This window comes from Amblyraja radiata, unplaced genomic scaffold (genome assembly GCF_010909765.2).
Source record: "Amblyraja radiata isolate CabotCenter1 unplaced genomic scaffold, sAmbRad1.1.pri S103, whole genome shotgun sequence".
Classification (NCBI taxonomy): Eukaryota; Metazoa; Chordata; class Chondrichthyes; order Rajiformes; family Rajidae; genus Amblyraja; species Amblyraja radiata.
Genome location: NW_022630094.1, coordinates 1,123,532 through 1,143,626, shown reverse-complemented (window position 1 = coordinate 1,143,626; position 20,095 = coordinate 1,123,532). Strand labels below are relative to the sequence as shown.

The 20,095-nt window shown below is 51.8% G+C and overlaps 1 protein-coding gene across 1 annotated transcript in view; it reads left to right on the top strand.

Moving 5' to 3' along the window:
- The window catches only part of LOC116969085 (E3 ubiquitin-protein ligase HUWE1-like), a 97,976-nt gene that overhangs the window by 59,425 nt on the left and 18,456 nt on the right, over positions 1-20,095 (top strand). The window contains exons 21-32 of the mRNA XM_033016034.1: positions 1,026-1,117; positions 1,677-1,897; positions 2,729-2,786; positions 3,547-3,723; positions 5,828-6,073; positions 8,103-8,236; positions 9,789-9,901; positions 12,781-12,972; positions 14,026-14,242; positions 15,550-15,672; positions 17,654-17,888; positions 19,410-19,643. Coding sequence (XP_032871925.1) covers positions 1,026-1,117; positions 1,677-1,897; positions 2,729-2,786; positions 3,547-3,723; positions 5,828-6,073; positions 8,103-8,236; positions 9,789-9,901; positions 12,781-12,972; positions 14,026-14,242; positions 15,550-15,672; positions 17,654-17,888; positions 19,410-19,643 — 2,042 coding nt within the window. The remainder of the gene's footprint in view (positions 1-1,025; positions 1,118-1,676; positions 1,898-2,728; positions 2,787-3,546; positions 3,724-5,827; positions 6,074-8,102; positions 8,237-9,788; positions 9,902-12,780; positions 12,973-14,025; positions 14,243-15,549; positions 15,673-17,653; positions 17,889-19,409; positions 19,644-20,095) is intronic.

Genomic DNA, 20,095 nt, shown 5'->3' with positions numbered 1-20,095 from the left:
CACAAAGCTGGGTGGCAGTGTGAACTGTGAGGAGGATGCTATGAGAATGCAGGGTGACTTGTACAGGTTGGGGGAGTGGGCAGATACATGGCAGATGAAGTTTAATGCGGATAAATGTGAGGTTATCCACTTTGGTGGCAAAATCAGGAAGGCAGATTACTATCTAAATGGCGTCAAGTTGGGAAAATTGGAAGTACAACAGGATCTGGAGGTCCTTGTTCATCAGTGGATGAAAGTAAGCATGCAGGTACAGCAGGCAGTGAAGAAAGCGAATGGCATGTTGGCCTTTATAACAAGAGGAGTCGAATATAGGAGCAAAGAGGTCCTTCTGCAGTTGTACAGAGCCCTAGTGAGACCACACCTGGAGTATTGTGTGCAGTTTTGAGGAATTGAGGAAGGACATGCTTGCTATTGAGGGAGTGCAGCGTAGGTTAACCAGGTTATTTCCCGGGATGGTGGGACTGACATATGATGAAATAATTGCTCGACTGGGTTTGTATACACTGGAATTTAGAAGGATGAGAGGGTATCTTATAGAAACTTATAAGATTCTTAAAGGATTGGACACACTAAATGCAAGAAAAATGTTCCCGATGGGGGAGTCCAGAACCTGGGGTTACAGTTTAAGAATAAGGGGTCGGCCATTTAGGACTGAGATGAGGAAGAAAATTTTCACCCAGAGAGTTGTGTGAATCTGTGGAACTCTCTGCCACAGAAGGCAGTGGAGGCCGATTCTCTGGATGTCTTCAAGAGAGAATTAGATTTAGCTCTTGGGGCCAACAGAATCAAGGGATATGGGGAGAAGGCAGACACAAAATGCTGGAGTAACGGTGAGGCAGCATAAATGGAGAGAAGGAATTGGCGTCATTTCGGGTCGAGATCCTTCTTCAGAAAGGATGAACGGGGTACTGATTGGGGATGATCAGCCATGATCACATTGAATGGCGGTGCTGGCTCGATGGGCCGAATGACCTACTACACCTATTTTTCTATGCTTCTAAGTGCTGTTGACATTCTCCATGCAGGTGATACAGCGTCGAACCTTGGCAGTGCTGTGGACGAACTAATGAGACACCAACCAACTCTGAAGACCGATGCCACGACAGCGATCATAAAGGTGTGTGCCTGTTGGCCCAACTATATCCCCATCCGCGCCTGCCCATGCAGTCCTGACCCCCAATGCTGCCTGCTTGCAACGTGCATGTACAACTTAGTGGCCCTCAGGCTCAACTTGCCCCCCCCCCTCCCCTCCCCCCCCCCCCCCCCCCTTTCCCCCTCCCTGCCTGGAGCCTGCAGCCGGGAATTGCAATTGGTCTAGTGTCTTGGCGACCGCTCAAAATGGCGACCGTTAAAAATGGCCACCGCTCAAAATGGCCACCGCTTAAAAAGGTGACCGTTCAAAATGGCGATCGTTCAAAATGGCGACCGCTTAAAAAGGCGACCGGACCGCTCAAAATGGCGACCGCTTAAAAAGGCGACCGCTCGAAAGGGTGACCGCTTAAAAAGGCGACTGTTCAAAATGGTGACTGTTCAAAATGGTGACTGTTCAAAATGGCAACCGCTTAAAAAAGGCAACCGCTTAAAAAGGCGACCGTTCAAATGGGCGACTGTTCAAAATGGTGACTGTTCAAAATGGCGACCGCCTAAAAGGGTGACTGTTCCTCTCCTCTCTTCAGCTGCTGGAGGAGATCTGCAACCTGGGCCGAGACCCGAAGTACATCTGCCAGAAGCCGTCGATCCAGAAGGCAGACGGGACGGCCAGCGCCCCGCCGGCCAGGTCGAGCCACGCGGCTGAGGAAGCCTCCAGCGAGGACGAGGAGGAGGAGGAGGTCCAGGCCATGCAGAGCTTCAGCAGCAGCATGGCCGCCCAGCAGAGCGACCCCGAGCCCAGCCAACAGTGAGTCGCAGCGCGGTTCAGTCGCTTCCTTCAGTTTATCGTAGCGTGTACAGGCCCACCACTGATCTTCCGGCAACTGGTAGTCTGGCGCCTCGTTTAGTGTTTCAATAGGGTGTAGGAGTAGGCCATTCAGCCCTTCGAGCTAGCACCGCCATCCATTGTGATCATGGCTGATTATCCCCAATCAGTACCCCGTTCCTGCCTTCTCCCCATATCCCCTAACTCCGCTATCTTTAAGAGCCCTATCTAACTCTCCCTTGAAAGCATCCAGAGAATCGGCCTCCACCGCCTTCTGAGGCAGAGAATTCCACAGATTCACAACTCTCCGGGTGAAAAAGTGTTTCCTCATCTCCGTTCTAAATGGCTTACTCCTTATTCTTAAACTGTGTGCGGCCCCTGGTTCTGGACTCCCCCAACATCGGGAACATGTTTCCTGCCTCTAGTGTATCCAAGCCCTTAACAATCTTATATGTTTCAATAAGATCCCCTCTCATCCTTCTAAACTCCAGAGTGTACAAGCCCAGCCGCTCCATTCTCTCAGCATATGACAGTCCCGCCATCCCGGGAATTAACCTGGTGAACCTACGCTGGGCTCCCTCAATAGCAAGAATGTCCTTCCTCAAATTAGGGGACCAAAACTGCACACAATACTCCAGGTGTGGTCTCACTAGGGCTCTGTACAACTGCAGAAGGACCTCTTTGCTCCTATACTCGACTCCTCTTGTTAGACCAATGTTAGACCATTTATCAGTGCTCCATCCATTTGTTTTTACTGTTTAATTGCTGTTTATTTCCAAAGTTCGACCCCTTTTCGGTCTGTTTATTTCTCAGGGTGGTCGGGACGGAGGAGAGAATACCCATCCCTCTCATGGATTACATCCTGAACGTGGTGAGTGGCCCATCGACCGACCTGTTTGGCTTTCCCCGAGTCAAACGGGGGGGGGGTTAGAAACATAGAATAATAGAAAATAGGTGCAGGAGTCGGCCATTGGTCCCTTCGAGCCAGCACTGCCATTCAATATGATCATGGCTGATCATCCACAATCAGTACCCCGTTCCTGCCTTCTCCCCATATCCCTTGATTCCGTTAGCCCTCCGAGCTAAATCTAAATCTAAAAGTGTTAGCTTTTTCTTACGCAAGTATCTAAGAGGTGGGGGATCGAGGGGCTGGTATGTAGTGGCAATAGACAGTAGACAATAGGTCCAGGAGCAGGCCATTTGGCCCTTTGAGCCAGCACCGCCATTCAACGTGATCATGGCTGATCATCCACAATCAGTGCCCCGTTCCTGCCTTCTCCCCATATCCCCTGACTCCGCTATTTTTAAGAGCCCTATCTAGCTCTCTCTTGAAAGTATCCAGAGAACCGGCCTCCACCGCCCTCTGAGGCAGAGAATTCCACAGACTCACCACTCTCTGTGAGAAAAAGTTTTTCCTTGTTTCCGTTCTAAATGGCCGACCCCTTATTCTTAAACTGTGTGTGTGGCCCCTGGTTCTGGACTCCCCCAACATCGGGAACATGTTTCCTGCCTCTAGCGTGTCCAAACCTTTAATAATCTTATATGCTTGCTCGAAGGGCCGAACAGCCTCTACTCCTGCACCTGTTGTCTTCAACCGCTGATTTCCCGCCTTTTTTTTTTCTCCCCTCAAGATGAAGTTCGTGGAGTCGATCCTGAGCAACAACACCACGGACGACCATTGCCAAGAGTTTGTGACACAGAAGGGGTTGCAGCCACTGGTCTGCATCCTGGGACTTCCGAACCTTCCCATCGACTTCCCCACATCAGCTGCCTGCCAGGCTGTGGCGGGAGTTTGCAAGTCCATTCTGGTAGGTGGTGGTGGTGCAGAAATCGGTGGCGGGCTTGGCGGTTCCCTGGTTCGGCTTAATTTCCGGGCCGGACAATAAAAACATTTCTTCCACCGAACGTGTCCAAAGACAGGCAGCTCGATTTGTTACTAACACCTATGAGAGAGAAGCGAGTGTCACCAAACTTCTGAATTCTCTGGGGTGGAACCCTCTCCAAGACAGACACACGTGAAGCTCACCGTTTGACCGTAACGTTTTTACAAAATGTTAAATGGTCAGCTCGACATAGATTACAAGACCTACACCAAACCCAAACCAATTAGGAGCAGACGAGGGCATTCGATCCAATTTGTGATCCCAGCTACAAAGACAGATGTGTTGGTACAGCAATTCGTTCTTCCCCCGCACAATTAAAGCATGGAATAATCTCCACCCAACTATAGTTACCCAACCAGATGCAACTAAATTTAAAGTAGCTCTTTCTTCCCAATAACCCTTTCTGGCTTAAGCCCTCCCTTCACCACCTCCAGTTTAAATTCCATTTGGAATATTTTGGAGGACCAAGAAACCAAGAACCAAGACAATCGGAAAATCCGGGCGTGGGCCTGGAGCTGATTAGTACAAAGAATCAGAATCACACTTTATTCGCCAAGTACGTTTTGCAACATACGGGGAATTGCAAAGAGGTAGATGGTAGTTCAGCACTGCTCTCTGGTTGTGGTAGGATGGTTCCGTTGCCTGATAACAGCCGAGACGAAACAGTCCCTGAATCTGAAGGTAGACAAAAATGCTGGAGAAACTCAGCGGGTGAGGCAGCATCGATGGAGCAAAGGAAATAGGCGACGTTTTGGGCCAAAACCCTTCTTCAGACTGATGTGAGGGTGGGGGGGCGGGAAGAAGAAAGGAAGAGGTGGAGCCAGTGGGCTGAGGGAGAGCTGGGAAGGGGAGGAGAAAGCACGGACTACCTGAAATTGGAGAATTCAATGTTCATACCGGTGGTGTGTAATCCACCCAAGCGAAATATGAGGTGCTGCTCCTCCAATTTGCGCTGGGCCTCACTCTGGCCATGGAAGAGGCCCAGGACAGAAAGGTCGGATTGGGAATGGGAGGGGGAGTCGAAGTGCTGAGCCACCGAGGAGATCAGGTTGGTTATTGCGAACCGAGCGGAGGTGTTGGGCGAAACGATCGCCGAGCCTGCGCTTGGTCTCACCGATGTAGAGCAGCTGACAACTAGAGCAGCGGATGCAATAGATGAGGTTGGAGGAGGTGCAGGTGAACCTCTGCCGCACCTGGAAAGACTGCTTGGGTCCTTGGATGGAGTCGATGGGGGGGAGGTAAAGCGACAAGTGCAGCAGTAATCTGGAGGTGCGTGCGTTCGGTTTCACACGTCTGATGGGAGAGGGGAGAAGAGGGAGTGACTGGGGGTGAGACTGGTCCGCGATCATGCTGCTGGCCTTGCCGTGGCTGCGTGAGGTGTAGACTGAGTCGATGGAAGGGGGGTTGGTTTGTGTGTCAAGAATACAGCGTGTAGATTGATGCTGAGGGAAGCAGTGGCCCGACAGGGGCCACAGTTTAAGACTAAGGGGTCGGCCATTTAGAACGGAGACGAGGAAACAGTTTTACTCACAGAGAGTTGTGAGTCTGTGGAATTCTCTGCCTCACAGAGGGCGGTGGAGGCCGGTTCTCTGGATGCTTTGAAGAGAGAGCTAGATAGGGCTCTTAAAGATAGCGGAGTCAGGGGATATGGGGAGAAGGCAGGAATGGGGTACTGATTGGGGATGATCAGCCATGATCATCCCCAAAACAAGGGGTCACACAGTTTAAGGATAAGGGGGAAATCTTTTAGGACCGAGATGAGGAAATTTTTCACACAGAGAGTGGTGAATCTCTGGAATTCTCTGCCACAGAAGGTAGTTGAGGCCACAGTTCATTGGCTATATTTAAGAGGGAGTTAGATGTGGCCCTTGTGGCTAAAGGGATCAGGGGGTATGGAGAGAAGGCAGGTACAGGATACTGAGTTGGATGATCAGCCATGATCATATTGAATTGCGGTGCAGGCTCGAAGGGCCGAATGGCCTCTACTCCTGCACCTATTGTCTATTGACTGATTTCTCTCTTGCTTCAGACGCTGTCCCACGAGCTGAAGATGCTGCAGGAAGGCCTGATCCAGCTGGACACCATCTTGTCGTCGCTGGAGCCTCTCCACCGGCCCATCGACACCCCCGGCGGCTCGGTGCTTCTGCGGGAGCTGGCCAACGCCGGCAACGTGGCGGACGCCACGCTCTCCGCCCAGGCCACGCCACTGCTGCACGCCCTCACCGCCGCCCACGCCTACATCATGATGTTCGTGCACACCTGCCGAGTCGGACAGGTGAGGCTTCCACAACCTGCAGTCACGCCACCATTCCACGGCCCACCGTCACCGAGCCACAGGGCACTATAATCCCCCCGCCAAAAGTGAATAAAGTGTGGAATTCTTTGCCTCAGAGGGCGGTGGAGGCCGGTTCTCTGGATGCTTTCAAGAGAGAGCTAGATAGGGCTCTTAAAAATAGCGGAGTCAGGGGATATGGGGAGAAGGCAGGAACGGGGTACTGATTGGGAATGATCAGCCGTGGTCACAGTGAATGGCGGTGATGGCTCGAAGGGCCGAATGGCCTACTCCTGCACCTATTGTCTATTGTCTAATTTGAGAAGTCAGTCACTTTCCCATTCAGACTCACCATTTGAGGGAAGAGAATTGTTAGTTAATGCCATAACTTGCTTTTGCAGGCCATGTATTAATCCCAGCATAGAATCTATGTTTCTTTCTATCAATTCTTCATAAAGTGCATGCAATAGCTCCAGGTTGCTCAGATGGAACTGAGCTTTTGATAGTGTGGTGTCATAGTAAGCAAGGCTCCTGTCGTCTGCCTTAGCCTCCAACACTCCATCTGGTAGGCTGGGGTCATCTGTGGTGAAAAATGTGAGCGCCAACGTTGCTTTACCTGAAAGGGGAAAGGGGAGAGAATCAGGAGAAAAAAGCATTGAAGAAGGGTCTCGACCCAAAACTTCATCCATTCCTTCTCTCCAGAGATTTCTCTACATCGGCGAGACCAAGCTCAGGCTCAGCGACCAATTCGCTCCATACATATATACACACACACACATATATACACACACACACATATATACACACACACACACATATACACACACACATACACATATATATATATACACACACACACACACACACACACACACACACACACACACACATATATATACATACACACACACACACATACATACTACTCCTGCACATATTGTCGATTGTCTATTGTCTATAAATCAATTATTGCAACAACATAGAAAATAGGTGCAGGAGTAGGTCATTCGCCCCTTCGAGCCTGCACCGCCATTCAATATGATCATGGCTTATCATCCAACTCAGTATCCTGTACCTACCTTCTCTCCATACCCCCTGATCCCTTTAGCCACAAGGGCCACATCTAACTCCCTCTTAAATATAGCCAATGAACTGTGGCCTCAACTACCTTCTGTGGCAGAGAATTCCAGATATTCACCACTCTCTGTGTGAAAAATGTTTTCCTCATCTCGGTCCTAAAAGATTTCCCCCTTATCCTTAAACTGTGTGACCCCTTGTTCTGGACTTCCCCTACATCGGGAACAATCTTCCTGCATCTAGCGTGTCCAACCCCTTAAGAATTTTGTAAGTTTCTATAACATCCCCCCTCAATCTTCTAAATTCTAGCGGGTACAAGCCGAGCCTATCCAGTCTTTCTTCATATGAAAGTCCTGACATCCCAGGAATCAGTCTGGTGAACCTTCTCTGTACTCCCTCTATGGCAAGAATGTCTTTCCTCAGATTAGGAGACCAAAACTGTACGCAATACAGCGCAACACAATACGGGGCTTCAACATCGGGAGCCTCGATCGCCTTGATGCAGCGGTTAGATTTTAAGCTGCGCCGGGCGCTCAAAGTCCCCGCGAACGGACCGATTCAGCCCTTAAACCCCTGTCCACGGTGCGAGTTCATTCCAAGAGCTCTCCCGAGTTTGCCCTGATTCGAACTCGGAGATTTACGGTAATGGCCACTCGTCGGTACTCGGGGCTCTCCTGGACATTTTCCAACATGTTGAAAAATCTTCACGAGTCTTCCCATGCTTACTTGCCGTTAGCGAGTCTTCCCGAGTACCTGCCGTTAGCGCTAAGAGAAGTCCCCGAGCTCCGACGTACCCGCTACGTTCATTCTCCGTGCTTACCACGAGTTTGATTTTTTTTTCAATTCGGGAGTGCTCTTGGAACTGTCCCACTGTCCCACTCCAGGATTTCCGCCCCACAGTGAACGCTCGCTGCTCTCAGGGGTCTGATGGTTTGATGTCCCCATCTTATTTCAGAGTGAAATCCGTTCGATATCCGTGAACCAGTGGGGCTCGCAGCTAGGCCTGAACGTCCTGAACAAGCTCAGCCAGCTCTACTGCTCCCTAGTGTGGGAGAGCACCGTTCTGCTGTCTCTCTGCACCCCAAACAGGTAAGCGTTGCCAAAGACAAGTTTCACGTCAAGGCAGTATAATATAGATAAATGTGAGGTTATCCACTTTGGCGGCAAAAACAAGGGGGCAGATTATTATCTCAATGGGGTTAGGTTAGGTAAGGGGGAGGTGCAGCGAGACCTGGGTGTCCTTGTACACCGGTCACTGAAAGTTGGCGTGCAGGTACAGCAGGTAGTGAAGAAAGCGAATGGAATGTTGGCCTTCATAACAAGAGGATTTCAGTATAGGAGTAAAGAGGTTCTTCTGCTGTTGTATAGGGCTCTGGTGAGACCACATCTGGAGTATTGTGTACAGTTTTGGTCTCCTAATTTGAGGAAGGACATCCTTGTGATTGAGGCAGTGCAGCGTAGGTTCACGAGATTGATCCCTGGGATGGCGGGACTGTCATATGAGGAAAGATTGAAAAGACTAGGCTTGTATTCACTGGAGTTTAGAAGGATCAGGGGGGATCTTATAGAAACTTATAACATTATAAAAGGACTGGACAAGCTAGATGCAGGAAAAATGTTCCCAAATGTTGGGCGAGTCCAAAACCAGGGGCCGCAGTCTTAGAATAAAGGGGAGGTCATTTGAGACTGAGGTGAGAAAAAACTTTTTTCACCCAGAGAGTTGTGAATTTGTGGAATTCCCTGCCACAGAGGGCAGTGGAGGCCAAGTCACTGGATGAATTTAAGAGAGAGTTAGATAGAACTCTAGGGGCTAGTGGAATCAAGGGATATGGGGAGAAGGCAGGCACGGGTTATTGATTGGGAACGATCAGCCATGATCACAATGAATGGCGGTGCTGGCTCGAAGGGCTACTGAGGTAGTGCAGCGTAGGTTCACGAGGTTATTATCTAAATTGTGTCAAGTTGGGAAAAGGGGATGTACAACGGGATCTGGGGGGTCCTTGTTCATCAGTCACTGAAAGTAAGCATGCAGGTACAGCAGGCAGTGAAGAAAGCGAATGGCATGTTGGCCTTCATTGCGAGAGGATTTGAGTTTAGGAGCAAGGAGGTCCTTCTGCAGTTGTACAGGACCCTGGTGAGACCACACCTGGAGTATTGTGTGCAGTTTTCGCCCCCTAATTTGAGGAAGGACATCCTTGCTATTGAGGGAGTGCAGCGTAGGTTCACCAGGTTAATTCCCGGGATGGCGGGACTGTCATATGCTGAGAGAATGGAGCGGCTGGGCTTGTATACTCTAAATTCCAGTGCATACCAGCCCAGTCGACCCATTCTTTCATCATATGACAGTCCCGCCATCCCGGGAATTAACCTTGTGAACCTACGCTGGGCTCTCTCAATAGCATGGATGTCGTTCCTCAAATTAGGAGACCTAAACAACACTCAATACTCCAGGTGTGGTCTCACGAGGGCCCTGTACAACTACAGAAGGACCTCTTTGCTCCTAAACCTTCCATGCCGTTGCAAATTTGCTGCTTGAAGTTTGCCAGAAGATGGCGGCGTGCGAGTGCCCCGCCCGGTCTTCCGCGGCGGGCGTTTGGGAAGGGTGTGCGCTCGCTTGGCTGACCGCCCCGCTGTTTTTCAGTCTGCCCTCAGGCTGCGAGTTTGGCCAGGCCGACATGCAGAAGCTGGTGCCGAAGGAGGAGAAGCCCGCAGCCGCTGCCACGCCGGGCTCGACGTCGGGAGGGAAGAGATCAGGTGAGTCCTCGTCTAAGTACGGCAGGTACGCCTTCCACAGCGCCTCGTCTAAGCCCCTTTCCCGTCTGACCCGAAACGTCAACCATCCACGTTCCCCACAGAGATGCTGCCTGACCCGCTGAGTTACTCCAGCACTTTGTACCTGTCCGCGTTCTCCACAGAGATGCTGCCTGACCCGCTGAGTTACTCCAGCACTCTGTACCTGTCCACGTTCTTGCTAACCGACGTCCCTCTCCTCGTCTGTCCGGTGTCGTTACCGGTTCTATCCCCCGCTCTCTGGTCATCGGGGGAGACGGGGGCATCTAGAGTCTTGAGTCCCACAGGGTGGAAGCAGGTCCTTCAGCCCAACTTGCCAACATGCCCCATCTACACTAGTCCCACCTGCCTGCGCTTGGTCCATATCCCTCCAAACCTGTCCTATCCATGTACCTGTCCAAGTGTCTCTTAAACGTTGGGATAGTCCCATCCTCAACAACCTCCTCCGGCAGTTCTGGGCAAGAGACTCTGTGCGTCTACCTGATCTATTCCCCTCGTGATTTTGTACACCTCTATAAGAAAAAGTTGCCCCCCAGATTCCTATTAAATCTTTTCCCCTTCACCTTGAACCTGTGTCCTCTGGTCCTCGATTCCCCTACTCTGGGCAAGAGACTCTGCCTGATCTATTCCTCTCGTGATTTTGTACACCTCTATAAGATCGCCCCTCATCCTCCTGCGCTCCATGGAAAATAGACCCAGCCTGCTCAACTTCTCCCTGTAGCTCTCACCCTCTAGTCCTGGCAACATCCTCATAAATCTTCTCTGTAATAATAATAATAATAATGGATGGGATTTATATAGCGCCTTTCTAATACTCAAGGCGCTTTACATCGCATTATTCATTCACTCCTCAGTCACACTCGGTGGTGGTAAGCTACTTCTGTAGCCACAGCTGCCCTGGGGCAGACTGACGGAAGCGTGGCTGCTAATCTGCGCCTACGGCCCCTCCGACCACCACCAATCACTCACACACATTCACACACAGGCAAAGGTGGGTGAAGTGTCTTGCCCAAGGACACAACGACAGTATGCACTCCAAGCGGGATTCGAACCGCCTACCTTCCGGTTGCCAGCCGAACACTTAGCCCATTGTGCCATCTGTCGTACCCTCTCAACCCACCACCCTCTGTGTGAAAAAGTTACCCCTCAGATTCCTAGTAAATCCTTTCCCCTTCACCTTGAACCTATGTCCTCTGGTCCTCGATTCACCTACTCTGGGCAAGAGACTCCAAAGACGGTCAGGTTTGTAGGTTAACTGACTTGGTATTGACCGAAGATAGACACAAAATGCTGGAGTAACTCAGCGGGACAAGCAGCATCTCTGCAGAGAAGGAATGGGCCTCTTAAGAGGGGTCTCCACCCGAAACGTCACCCATTCCTTCTCTCCAGAGATGCTGCCCGACCCGCTGAGCTACTCCAGCATTTTGTGTCTACCTTCGCTCAATACCAAGTCAGTTAACCTACAAACGCGTCTGTCTTTGGAGTGTGGGAGGAAAACCGAATATCTCGGAGAAAACCCACGCTTATCACGGGGAAAAGTGACCCCCTCGGATTCCTATTAAATCTTTTCCCCTTCACCTTGAACCTGTGCCCTCAACCCCTTATTCTTAAACTGTGTGTGGCCCCCGGTTCTGGAGTCCCCCAACATCGGGAACACGTTTCCTGCCTCCAGCGTGTCCATACCCTTAATAATCTTATATGTTTCAATAAGATATCCTCTCATCCTTCTAAACTCCAGAGTGTACAAGCTCAGCCGCTCCATTCTCTCAGCATATGACAGTCCTGCCAACCCGGGAATTAAGATTCCCTCTCGTCCTTCTAGATAGATAGATAGATAGATATAATTTATTGCCACACAACCAGGGTTGGTGGAAATTTGGGTTGTCAGCAGCAGTAAAATAATAAAGAACACACAATAAAACTAACACAAACATCCACCACAGCATTCATCACTGTGGTGGAAGGCACAAAATTTGGCCAGTCCTCCTCCATTTCCCCCCCGTGGTCAGGACCAGAGTCCAGAGTCAGTCCATGATTGGCTCTTCCTCACCGGAGACCGTGGCTTTAGATTGTTGTAGGCCGCAGGCCGGCGGTCGAGATTTAAAGTCCCCGCCGCAGGCAGAAGCACCGTAGACTGCAGGGCCGGCGGTCGAAGCTCCCCTCCAGGGGTGATGGTAAGTCCATGCCGGACCCGCGGTAGAAGTCGGCCGCGGGCCGGCAGTGATGGCTTCTTCTTCCCCCGGGTCCCCAACGTGAGATCCCGGGCTGTAGACGCCGCACCAGCTGGAGCTCTGCAGACCGCGGCTTCAGGCTGCGACTTCAGGCTGCCGGCTGCCCCGGGCCAGCGAAACGGAGCGCTGAGCCCCAGCGAGGGCTCACCCGCTCCACGCCGAGAGTCCACGCTGCGCCCGCCGCTGAAGCCCCGGGCGCGTCTCCGGGAAAGGCCGCGTCGATCCTTGATGTTAGGCCACGGGGGAGGCGACCTGGAAAAAGTCGCCTCTCGATGGAGGAGGCGACCAAAGCGGTTTCCCCCTCACACCACCCCCCACACAAAACACACGAAGGAACATTAAATACAGACTTTAAAACACACTAAAAAATAAAAAAAAGCTGGAAAAACTGACGCGCTGCTGACATGGCTGCACACAGATGAGCGCCCCCTACCAAAACTCTCTGTGTGGAAAAAGTGTTTCCTCGTCTCCGTTCAAAATGGCCGTCCCCTTATTCTTAAGCGCTGCTTTGAGTTGCGATGGGGTGGGGGGGGAAGCCCCTAGAACGACCGAATCAGCGCTAACCCGCCCCCCACGTTCTTCTCTCACCCTCCCTTGTTGTTCGTCGGCCAGAAGCGGAGATGGATGCGACGGCTGGCGGTGTGGAGACGTCAGCCCAGGGCCTGCTGGAGGGGATTAACCTGGACGGGGACACACTGGCCCCCATGGAGACTGATGAACCCGGCACCTCCGACCCCAAGGGCAAGTCCAAGATCACCCCAGCCATGGCGGCGAGGATCAAGCAGATCAAGCCCTTGCTCTCAGGTAAGCTGCTGCCGTCGTCTTCCATTGAATGCAACATCTCCGAGTTCGCGGAGGACTCAAAGCTGGGCGGCAGCGTGAGCCGCGAGGAGGATGCTAGGAGGCTGCAGGGTGACTTGGACAGGTTGGGGGAGTGGGCAAATGCAGTTTAATGTGGATAAACGCTGAGGTTATCCCACACTGGTGGCATTAGACAATAGATAATAGGTGCAAGAGTAGGCCATTCGGCCCTTCGAGCCAGCACCACCATTCAATGTGATCACGGCTGATCATCCACAATCAGTTCCCCATTCCTGCCTTCTCTCCATATCCCATGCAGTTTTGGTCCCCTAATTTGCAGAAGGACATTCTTGCTATTGAGGGAGTGCAGCGTAGGTTCACCAGTTTAATTCACGGGATGGCGGGACTGTCATATGCTGAGAGAATGGAGCGGCTGGGCTTCTATACTCTGGAGTTTAGAAGGATGAGAGGAGATCTTATTGAATCATATAAGATTATTAAGGTACACAAAAAAGCTGGAGAAACTCAGCGGGTGCAGCAGCATCTATGGAGCGAAGGAAATAGGCAACATTTCGGGCTTCAAGGTTTGGACACGCTAGAGGCAGGAAACATGTTCCCGATGTTGGGGGAGTCCAGAACCAGGGGCCACACACAGTTTAAGAATAAGGGGTCGGCCATTTAGAACGGAGACGAGGAAACACTTTTCCACCCAGAGAGTTGTGAGTCTGTGGAATTCTCTGCCTCAGAGGGCGGTGGAGGCCGGTTCTCTGGATACTTTCAAGAGAGAGCTAGATAGGGCTGTTAAAGATAGCGGAGTCAGGGGATATGGATTCACTGGATGTTTTCAAGAGAGAGCTAGTTAGGGCTCTTAAAGGTAACGGAGTCAGTGGATATGGGGAGAAGACAGGAACGGGGTACTGATTGGGGATGATCTGCCATGTGCGATGATACCGGCTTCAGCTCCGGAGCGCGTTGCGCCATTTTATCTCTCTCGTTTAACGACTCTCTTCTCCTCCTCCTCCTCCTCCTCCTCCTCCTCCTCCCCCTCCCTCTCAGCATCCTCGAGACTCGGCAGGGCGCTGGCCGAACTCTTCGGCCTGCTGGTCAAGCTGTGCGTGGGATCGCCGGTGCGGCAACGACGGAGCCACCACCCGGCCAACACCACCACCGCCCCCACGCCGGCGGCGCGGGGGACCGCCTCCGCTCTCACCAAGCTGCTCACCAAAGGGTTGTCGTGGCAACCGCCCCCCTACACGCCCACTCCCCGATTCAGGTAGGTCCCCCCCCCCCGCCAAATATCACGGTCTGACGACTCTGAACAATTGGACAGGTGCATGGATAGGACAGGTTTGGAGGGATATGGACCAAACGCGGGCAGGTGGGACTGGTGTAGCTGGGGCATGTTGGCCGGTGTGGGCAAGTTGGGCTGAAGGGCCTGTTTCCACACTGTATCACTCTATGACTAATATGCTCAGCGGGATAGGCAGCATCTTTGGATAGAAAGAATGGGTGACATTTTGGGTTGAGACACTTCTCAACCCAAAACGGATGGCGGGACTGTCATCTGCTGAGAGAATAATAATAATAATAATAAATTTTATTTAATGGGGGCCTTTCAGACATCTCAAGGACACCTTACATAGTAATCGGAATAAAAACATATAATCGGAATATAACAAGTAATAAAGACATCACAGAGACACAAATTAAAAACAGAATTCAATCCAAAAACAGAAAATCAAAAACACAGTGTGAAGAGAGAGCAGCGGCAGCCAAAGCGCGCCAGCGTCCACTCTCTCTTCACGGCAGCCATCTTGGACACAGACCTACAGGACTACAATTAGACAAAAAAATCATCCCCCCACAGTGGGTAGCACTGTGGAGGAAGGCACAATGGAGCGGCTGGGCTTGTGTACTCTGGAGTTTAGAAGGATGAGAGGAGATCTGATTGAAACATGTAAGATTATTAAGGGTTTGGACACGCTAGAGGCAGGAAACATATTCCCGATGTTGGGGGAGTCCAGAACCAGGGGCCACACACGGTTTAACAATTAGGGGTCGGCCATTTAGAACGGAGACGAGGAAACACTTCTTCACACAGAGAGTTGTGAGTAGAATTCTCTGCCTCAGAGGGCGGTGGAGGCCGGTTCTCTGGATGCTTTCAAGAGAGAGCTAGATGGGCTCTTAAAGATAGCGGAGTCAGGGGATATGGGGAGAAGGCAGGAATGGGGTACTTCTTCTTCTTCTTCTTCTTCTTTCGTGTGGCGTGCACAGCCTAAAGCTGTTGGACAACTTGTACTATTTGATCTTCCGTTTGTGCACGCCGAGTTGATTGCATTAGTCGAAAAAGGGCGGATCACGTGAAGGTTGCAATCTTCCACCCCGAACGGGGTAGTGATTGTGGATGATCAGCCATGACCACATTGAATGGCGGTGCTGGCTCAAAGGGCCGAATGGCCTCTACTCCTGCACCTATTGTCTATTGTCTATTATCAGCCATGATTGAATGGCGGAGTATACTCGATGGGCTGAATGGCCCGGTTCTGCTCCTATCCCTTAACTCTCCCGTTTGTTGCTCAGGTTGACTTTCTTCATCTGCTCGGTGGGATTCACGTCGCCCATGTTGTTTGACGAGAGGAAGTATCCGTACCACCTGATGCTGCAGAAGTTCCTGTGTTCTGGAGGCCACGATGCCCTGTTCGAGTGAGTATCCCAGCTCGGGGAGGGTGGCAAAGTCCAGCGGCCTGGCATCCATAGAGACGGCCCAGCCCATCGCAGCCTCTATTTCCTTCAAAGGCTTCGGGCAGGGAGTCGGCAACTTACGGCCCACGGGCTAGACCCGGCCCCTAACCGGAAGTGAGGTTATCCACTTTGGTGGCAAGAACAGGAAAGCAGACTATTATCTGAATTAGGAAAAGGGAAAATGCAACGAGACCTGGGTGTCATGGTACACCAGTCATTGAATGTAGGCATGCAGGTGCAGCAGGCAGTGAAGAAAGCAAATGGTATGTTAGCATTCATAGCAAAAGGATTTGAGTATAGGAGCAGGGAGGTTCTACTGCAGTTGTACAGGGCCTTGGTGAGACCACACCTGGAGTATTGCGTGCAGTTTTGGTCTCCTAATCTGAGGAAAGACATTCTTGCCATAGAGGGAGTACAGAGAAGGTTCACCAGACTGATTCCTGGGACGGCAGGACTTTCATATGAAGAAAGACTGGATAGACTCGACTTGTACTCGCTAGAATTTAGAAGATTGAGGAGGTATCTTAAAGAAACTTACAGAATTCTTAAGGAGTTGGACGGGCTAGATGCAGGAAGATAGTTCCCGATGTTGGAGAAGTCTGGAACAAGGGGTCACAGTTTAAGGATAAGGGGGAAGTCTTTTAGGACCGAGATTAGATTTTTTTTTTCACACAGAGAGTGGTGAATCTGTGGAATTCTCTGCCACAGAAAGTAGTTGTGACCAGTTCATTGGCTATGTTTAAGAGGGAGTTAGATGTGGCCCTTGTGGCTAAAAGGATCAGGGGGTATGGAGAGAAGGCAGGTACAGGATACTGAGTTGGATGATCAGCCATGATCATATTGAATGGCGGTGCAGGCTCGAAGGGGCGAATGGCCTACTCCTGCACCTATTTTCTATGTTTCTATCCGGCCCGCCAGGCGTTTTTTTCCAATTAGTTTTCGCGTCCTGGGCGCTACAGCCAGTCCCGGGGCACGCAGGCGACCTGGGAACTACAAAAACCCAATTGAAAAACGTGAAAATGAATGAGAATAACAACACCAAGTGTCCCACTATGGGGGTAGATGTGGCCCGCCATCCGCTCACAGACATGGGTTCTGGCCCCCTTTGCAGAACAAGGTTGCCGACCCCTGGCTTCGGACGTTTGGCATGTCCCACACCAACTCTCCCCAACTCCTACAGATGCGCCATGGAATGCACTTTATCGGGATGCATCACAGCACGGTTTGGGGCCACACGCAGTCTTTGAATCCTTGTGATTGAGGCAGTGCAGCGTAGGTTCACGAGATTGATCCCTGGGATGGCGGGACTGTCATATGAGGAAAGATTGAAAAGACTAGGCTTGTATTCACTGGAGTTTGGAAGGATGAGGGGGAGATCTTATAGAAACATATAAAATTATAAAAGGACTGGACAAGCTAGATGCAGGAAAAATGTTCCCAATGTTGGGCGAGTCCAGAACCAGGGGCCACACACAGTCTTAGAATAAAGGGGAGTTCATTTAAGACTGAGGTGAGAAAAAACTTTTTCACCCAGAGAGTTGTGAATTTGTGGAATTCCCTGCCACAGAGGGCAGTGGAGGCCAAGTCACTGGATGGATTTAAGAGAGAGTTAGATAGAGCTCTAGGGGGTAGTGGAGTCAAGGGATATGGGGAGAAGGCAGGCACGGGTTATTGATTGGGGACGATCAGCCATGATCGCAATGAATGGCGGTGCTGGCTCGAAGGGCCGAATGGCCTCCTCCTGCACCTATTGTCAAGTCAACTTTATTTCTCACGCACACACACATACAAGATGTGCAGTGAAATGAAAGTGGCAATGCCTGCGGGATTGGTCTATGTTTCTATGTTTCTATGACCTGCGTGGGTTTCCCCTGGGTGCTCAGGTTTCCTCCCACAGTCCAAAGATGTACAGATTTGTAGGTTAATTGGCTTGGCTTTCTAGGACCTTCAACTGGGCGCTGTCGATGGGAGGCAAGGTGTCGGTCACCGAAGGCCTGGAGCACATGGAGCTGCCGGACGGCACGGGGGAGTTCCTCGACGCCTGGCTCATGCTGGTGGAGAAGATGGTGAACCCGACCACCGTGCTGGAGTCCCCGCACTCCCTGCCCGCCAAGCCCCTCGGCGGGCAAAACTTCCCGCAGTTCAGCGCGCTGCGCTTCCTGGTGGTCACTCAGAAGGTAGGATCGCGGCACGAGATCCGGCGTGGGGTGGGGGAGGGGGGGGGGGGGGGGGGGGGGGGGGGGGGGGGGGGGGAAGGTGAACACAGGAGATAGACACACAGAACTGCCAAGTGCCACGGATTTTCCTTTCGGCCCTTTGGCCCACCTGGTCGGCGCGGACTCGGTGGGCCGAAGGTTTCTTGGTTTCTTGGTCCTCCAAAATATTCCAAATGGAATTTAAACTGGAGGTGGTACCTCATGATGGTACCCCATCTCCCCCCTCCCCAACACCTTTCTCCCCCTCCCCTCTCTCCTCCCCACCCCCACCCCTCTCCATCTCCCTCTCTTCACCCTTCTCTCTCTCCTCCCCCTCCTCCTCCCACCCCCATTCCTCTCCCCCGCCACCCCCTTCCCTCTCTCCCTCCGCATCCCCTCATCCTTCCAAACTCCAGAGTGTACAAGCCCAGCCGCTCCATTCTCTCAGCATATGACAGTCCCGCCATCCGGGTAATCAACCTTGTAAACCTACGCTGCACTCCCTCAATAGCAAGAATGTCCTTTCTCAAATTAGGAGACCAAAACTGCAAACAATACTCCAGGTGTGGTCTCACTAGGGCCCTGTACAACTGCAGAAGGACCTATTTGCTCCTATATTTCGACGACTCTTGTTATAAAGGCCAACATGCCATTCGCTTTCTTCACTGCCTGCTGTACCTGCATGCTTACTTTCATGGACTTATCCGCGTTAAACTTCATCTGCCATGTATCTGCCCTCTCCCCCAAACTGTCCAAGTCACCCTGCATTCTCATAGCATCCTTCTCACTGTTCACACTGCCGCCCAGCTTTGTGTCATCTGCAAATTTGCTAATGTTAAGGGCCTGTCCCACTTACGCGACCTTGGCTTGCAAATTACGCGACCTCGTGGTCGCTTGAGGTGTACGGGCACCGTATGGCCGTGTGCGGGGCCGGTCCCACTTAGAAGCGCGGAGTTGTGCGGCACTGGTCCCAACATCGCGCGGGGCTCCGAAAATCTGATAGTGTCCGAAATCTTCTCGCGCCAATGGCGTGTCGGCCCGCGTACGCACACAGGCACATAGCGGTCGTAAGCAGCGTCTTGACGGCGTACGCCTAGCCTGTTGCCTTGAGCGATGACGTCACTGCCCGGCGCGGCGTAGTGTGATGACGTCACCGCCCGACGCCGTGCGACGCCCAAATTCAGTCGGCCCGCCTCCTGCCCAGCTGATTGGTAAGTATGACGCAAATGACGTCACGCGCGAACTTAGCGTGAACTTCGCGTGAATTCCGTTTGGTCGCGCCAAACGCATGCAATCGCATGCAAGTGGGACAGGTCCTTTACTTTGAATGGTAGGCCGCAGAGCGACCAGAGATGCGATCCGGAAAACAAGAGACTGGAAAAAAAAAGTTTTCCCTGAGGGTTCAGTTGCCTGATAACAGCTGGGAAAAAACTCCCACGGGCAGTTTTAAGGAAATCGCGCTTCTCGTGACTCACGGTTTTTCCCCTCCTCTCCCCGCTGCAGGCCGCCTTCAACTGCATCAGGAACCTGTGGAACCGCAAGCCCCTGAAGGTGTACGGCGGGCGGATGGCGGAGTCCATGCTCGCCATCCTGTGCCACATCCTGCGCGGCGAGCCGGTGATCCGCGAACGCCTCTCCAAGGAGAAGGAAGGCAGTCGGACGGAGGAGGAAGGGCCGCAGGAGGAGGGGGCGGCTCCACGGAGAGAGCCCCAGGTCAACCAGCAGCAGCTCCAGCAGGTGAGGGGGCCGCTCGGCGAATGAATGTTCGCATACAAGGAATTTGCCTTTGTGCTCCGCCCGCAAGTAACAACACCACATACAGTAAACAATTGAGAATCTATGTATTACTAAAACTCTCATCTTGACCATTTTCTGTCTGCGTTGTAATTAAATTTGCGCTAAAACGATCCCCCCTAGCGCGACGATTTTTCGCCACCTTATTCACCATTCTCCTCTCCTGCAAGTCAAGTAAAGGGCCTGTCCCACTTTCACGACCTAATTCACAACCTTTTTTACTCGTGGACATTTTTCATCATGCTAGAAAAAACGCCCCCGACATACTTGATGCCTCGAGTGCCTACGACTCGCATCACGACCTACCTATGACCTCGTGACGGCCATGCTGCAAGTAGCGGGGCAGGCCCTTTAGTTTTGTTCCGATCAGTGAAATAGTACAAAAGTTATGAAAG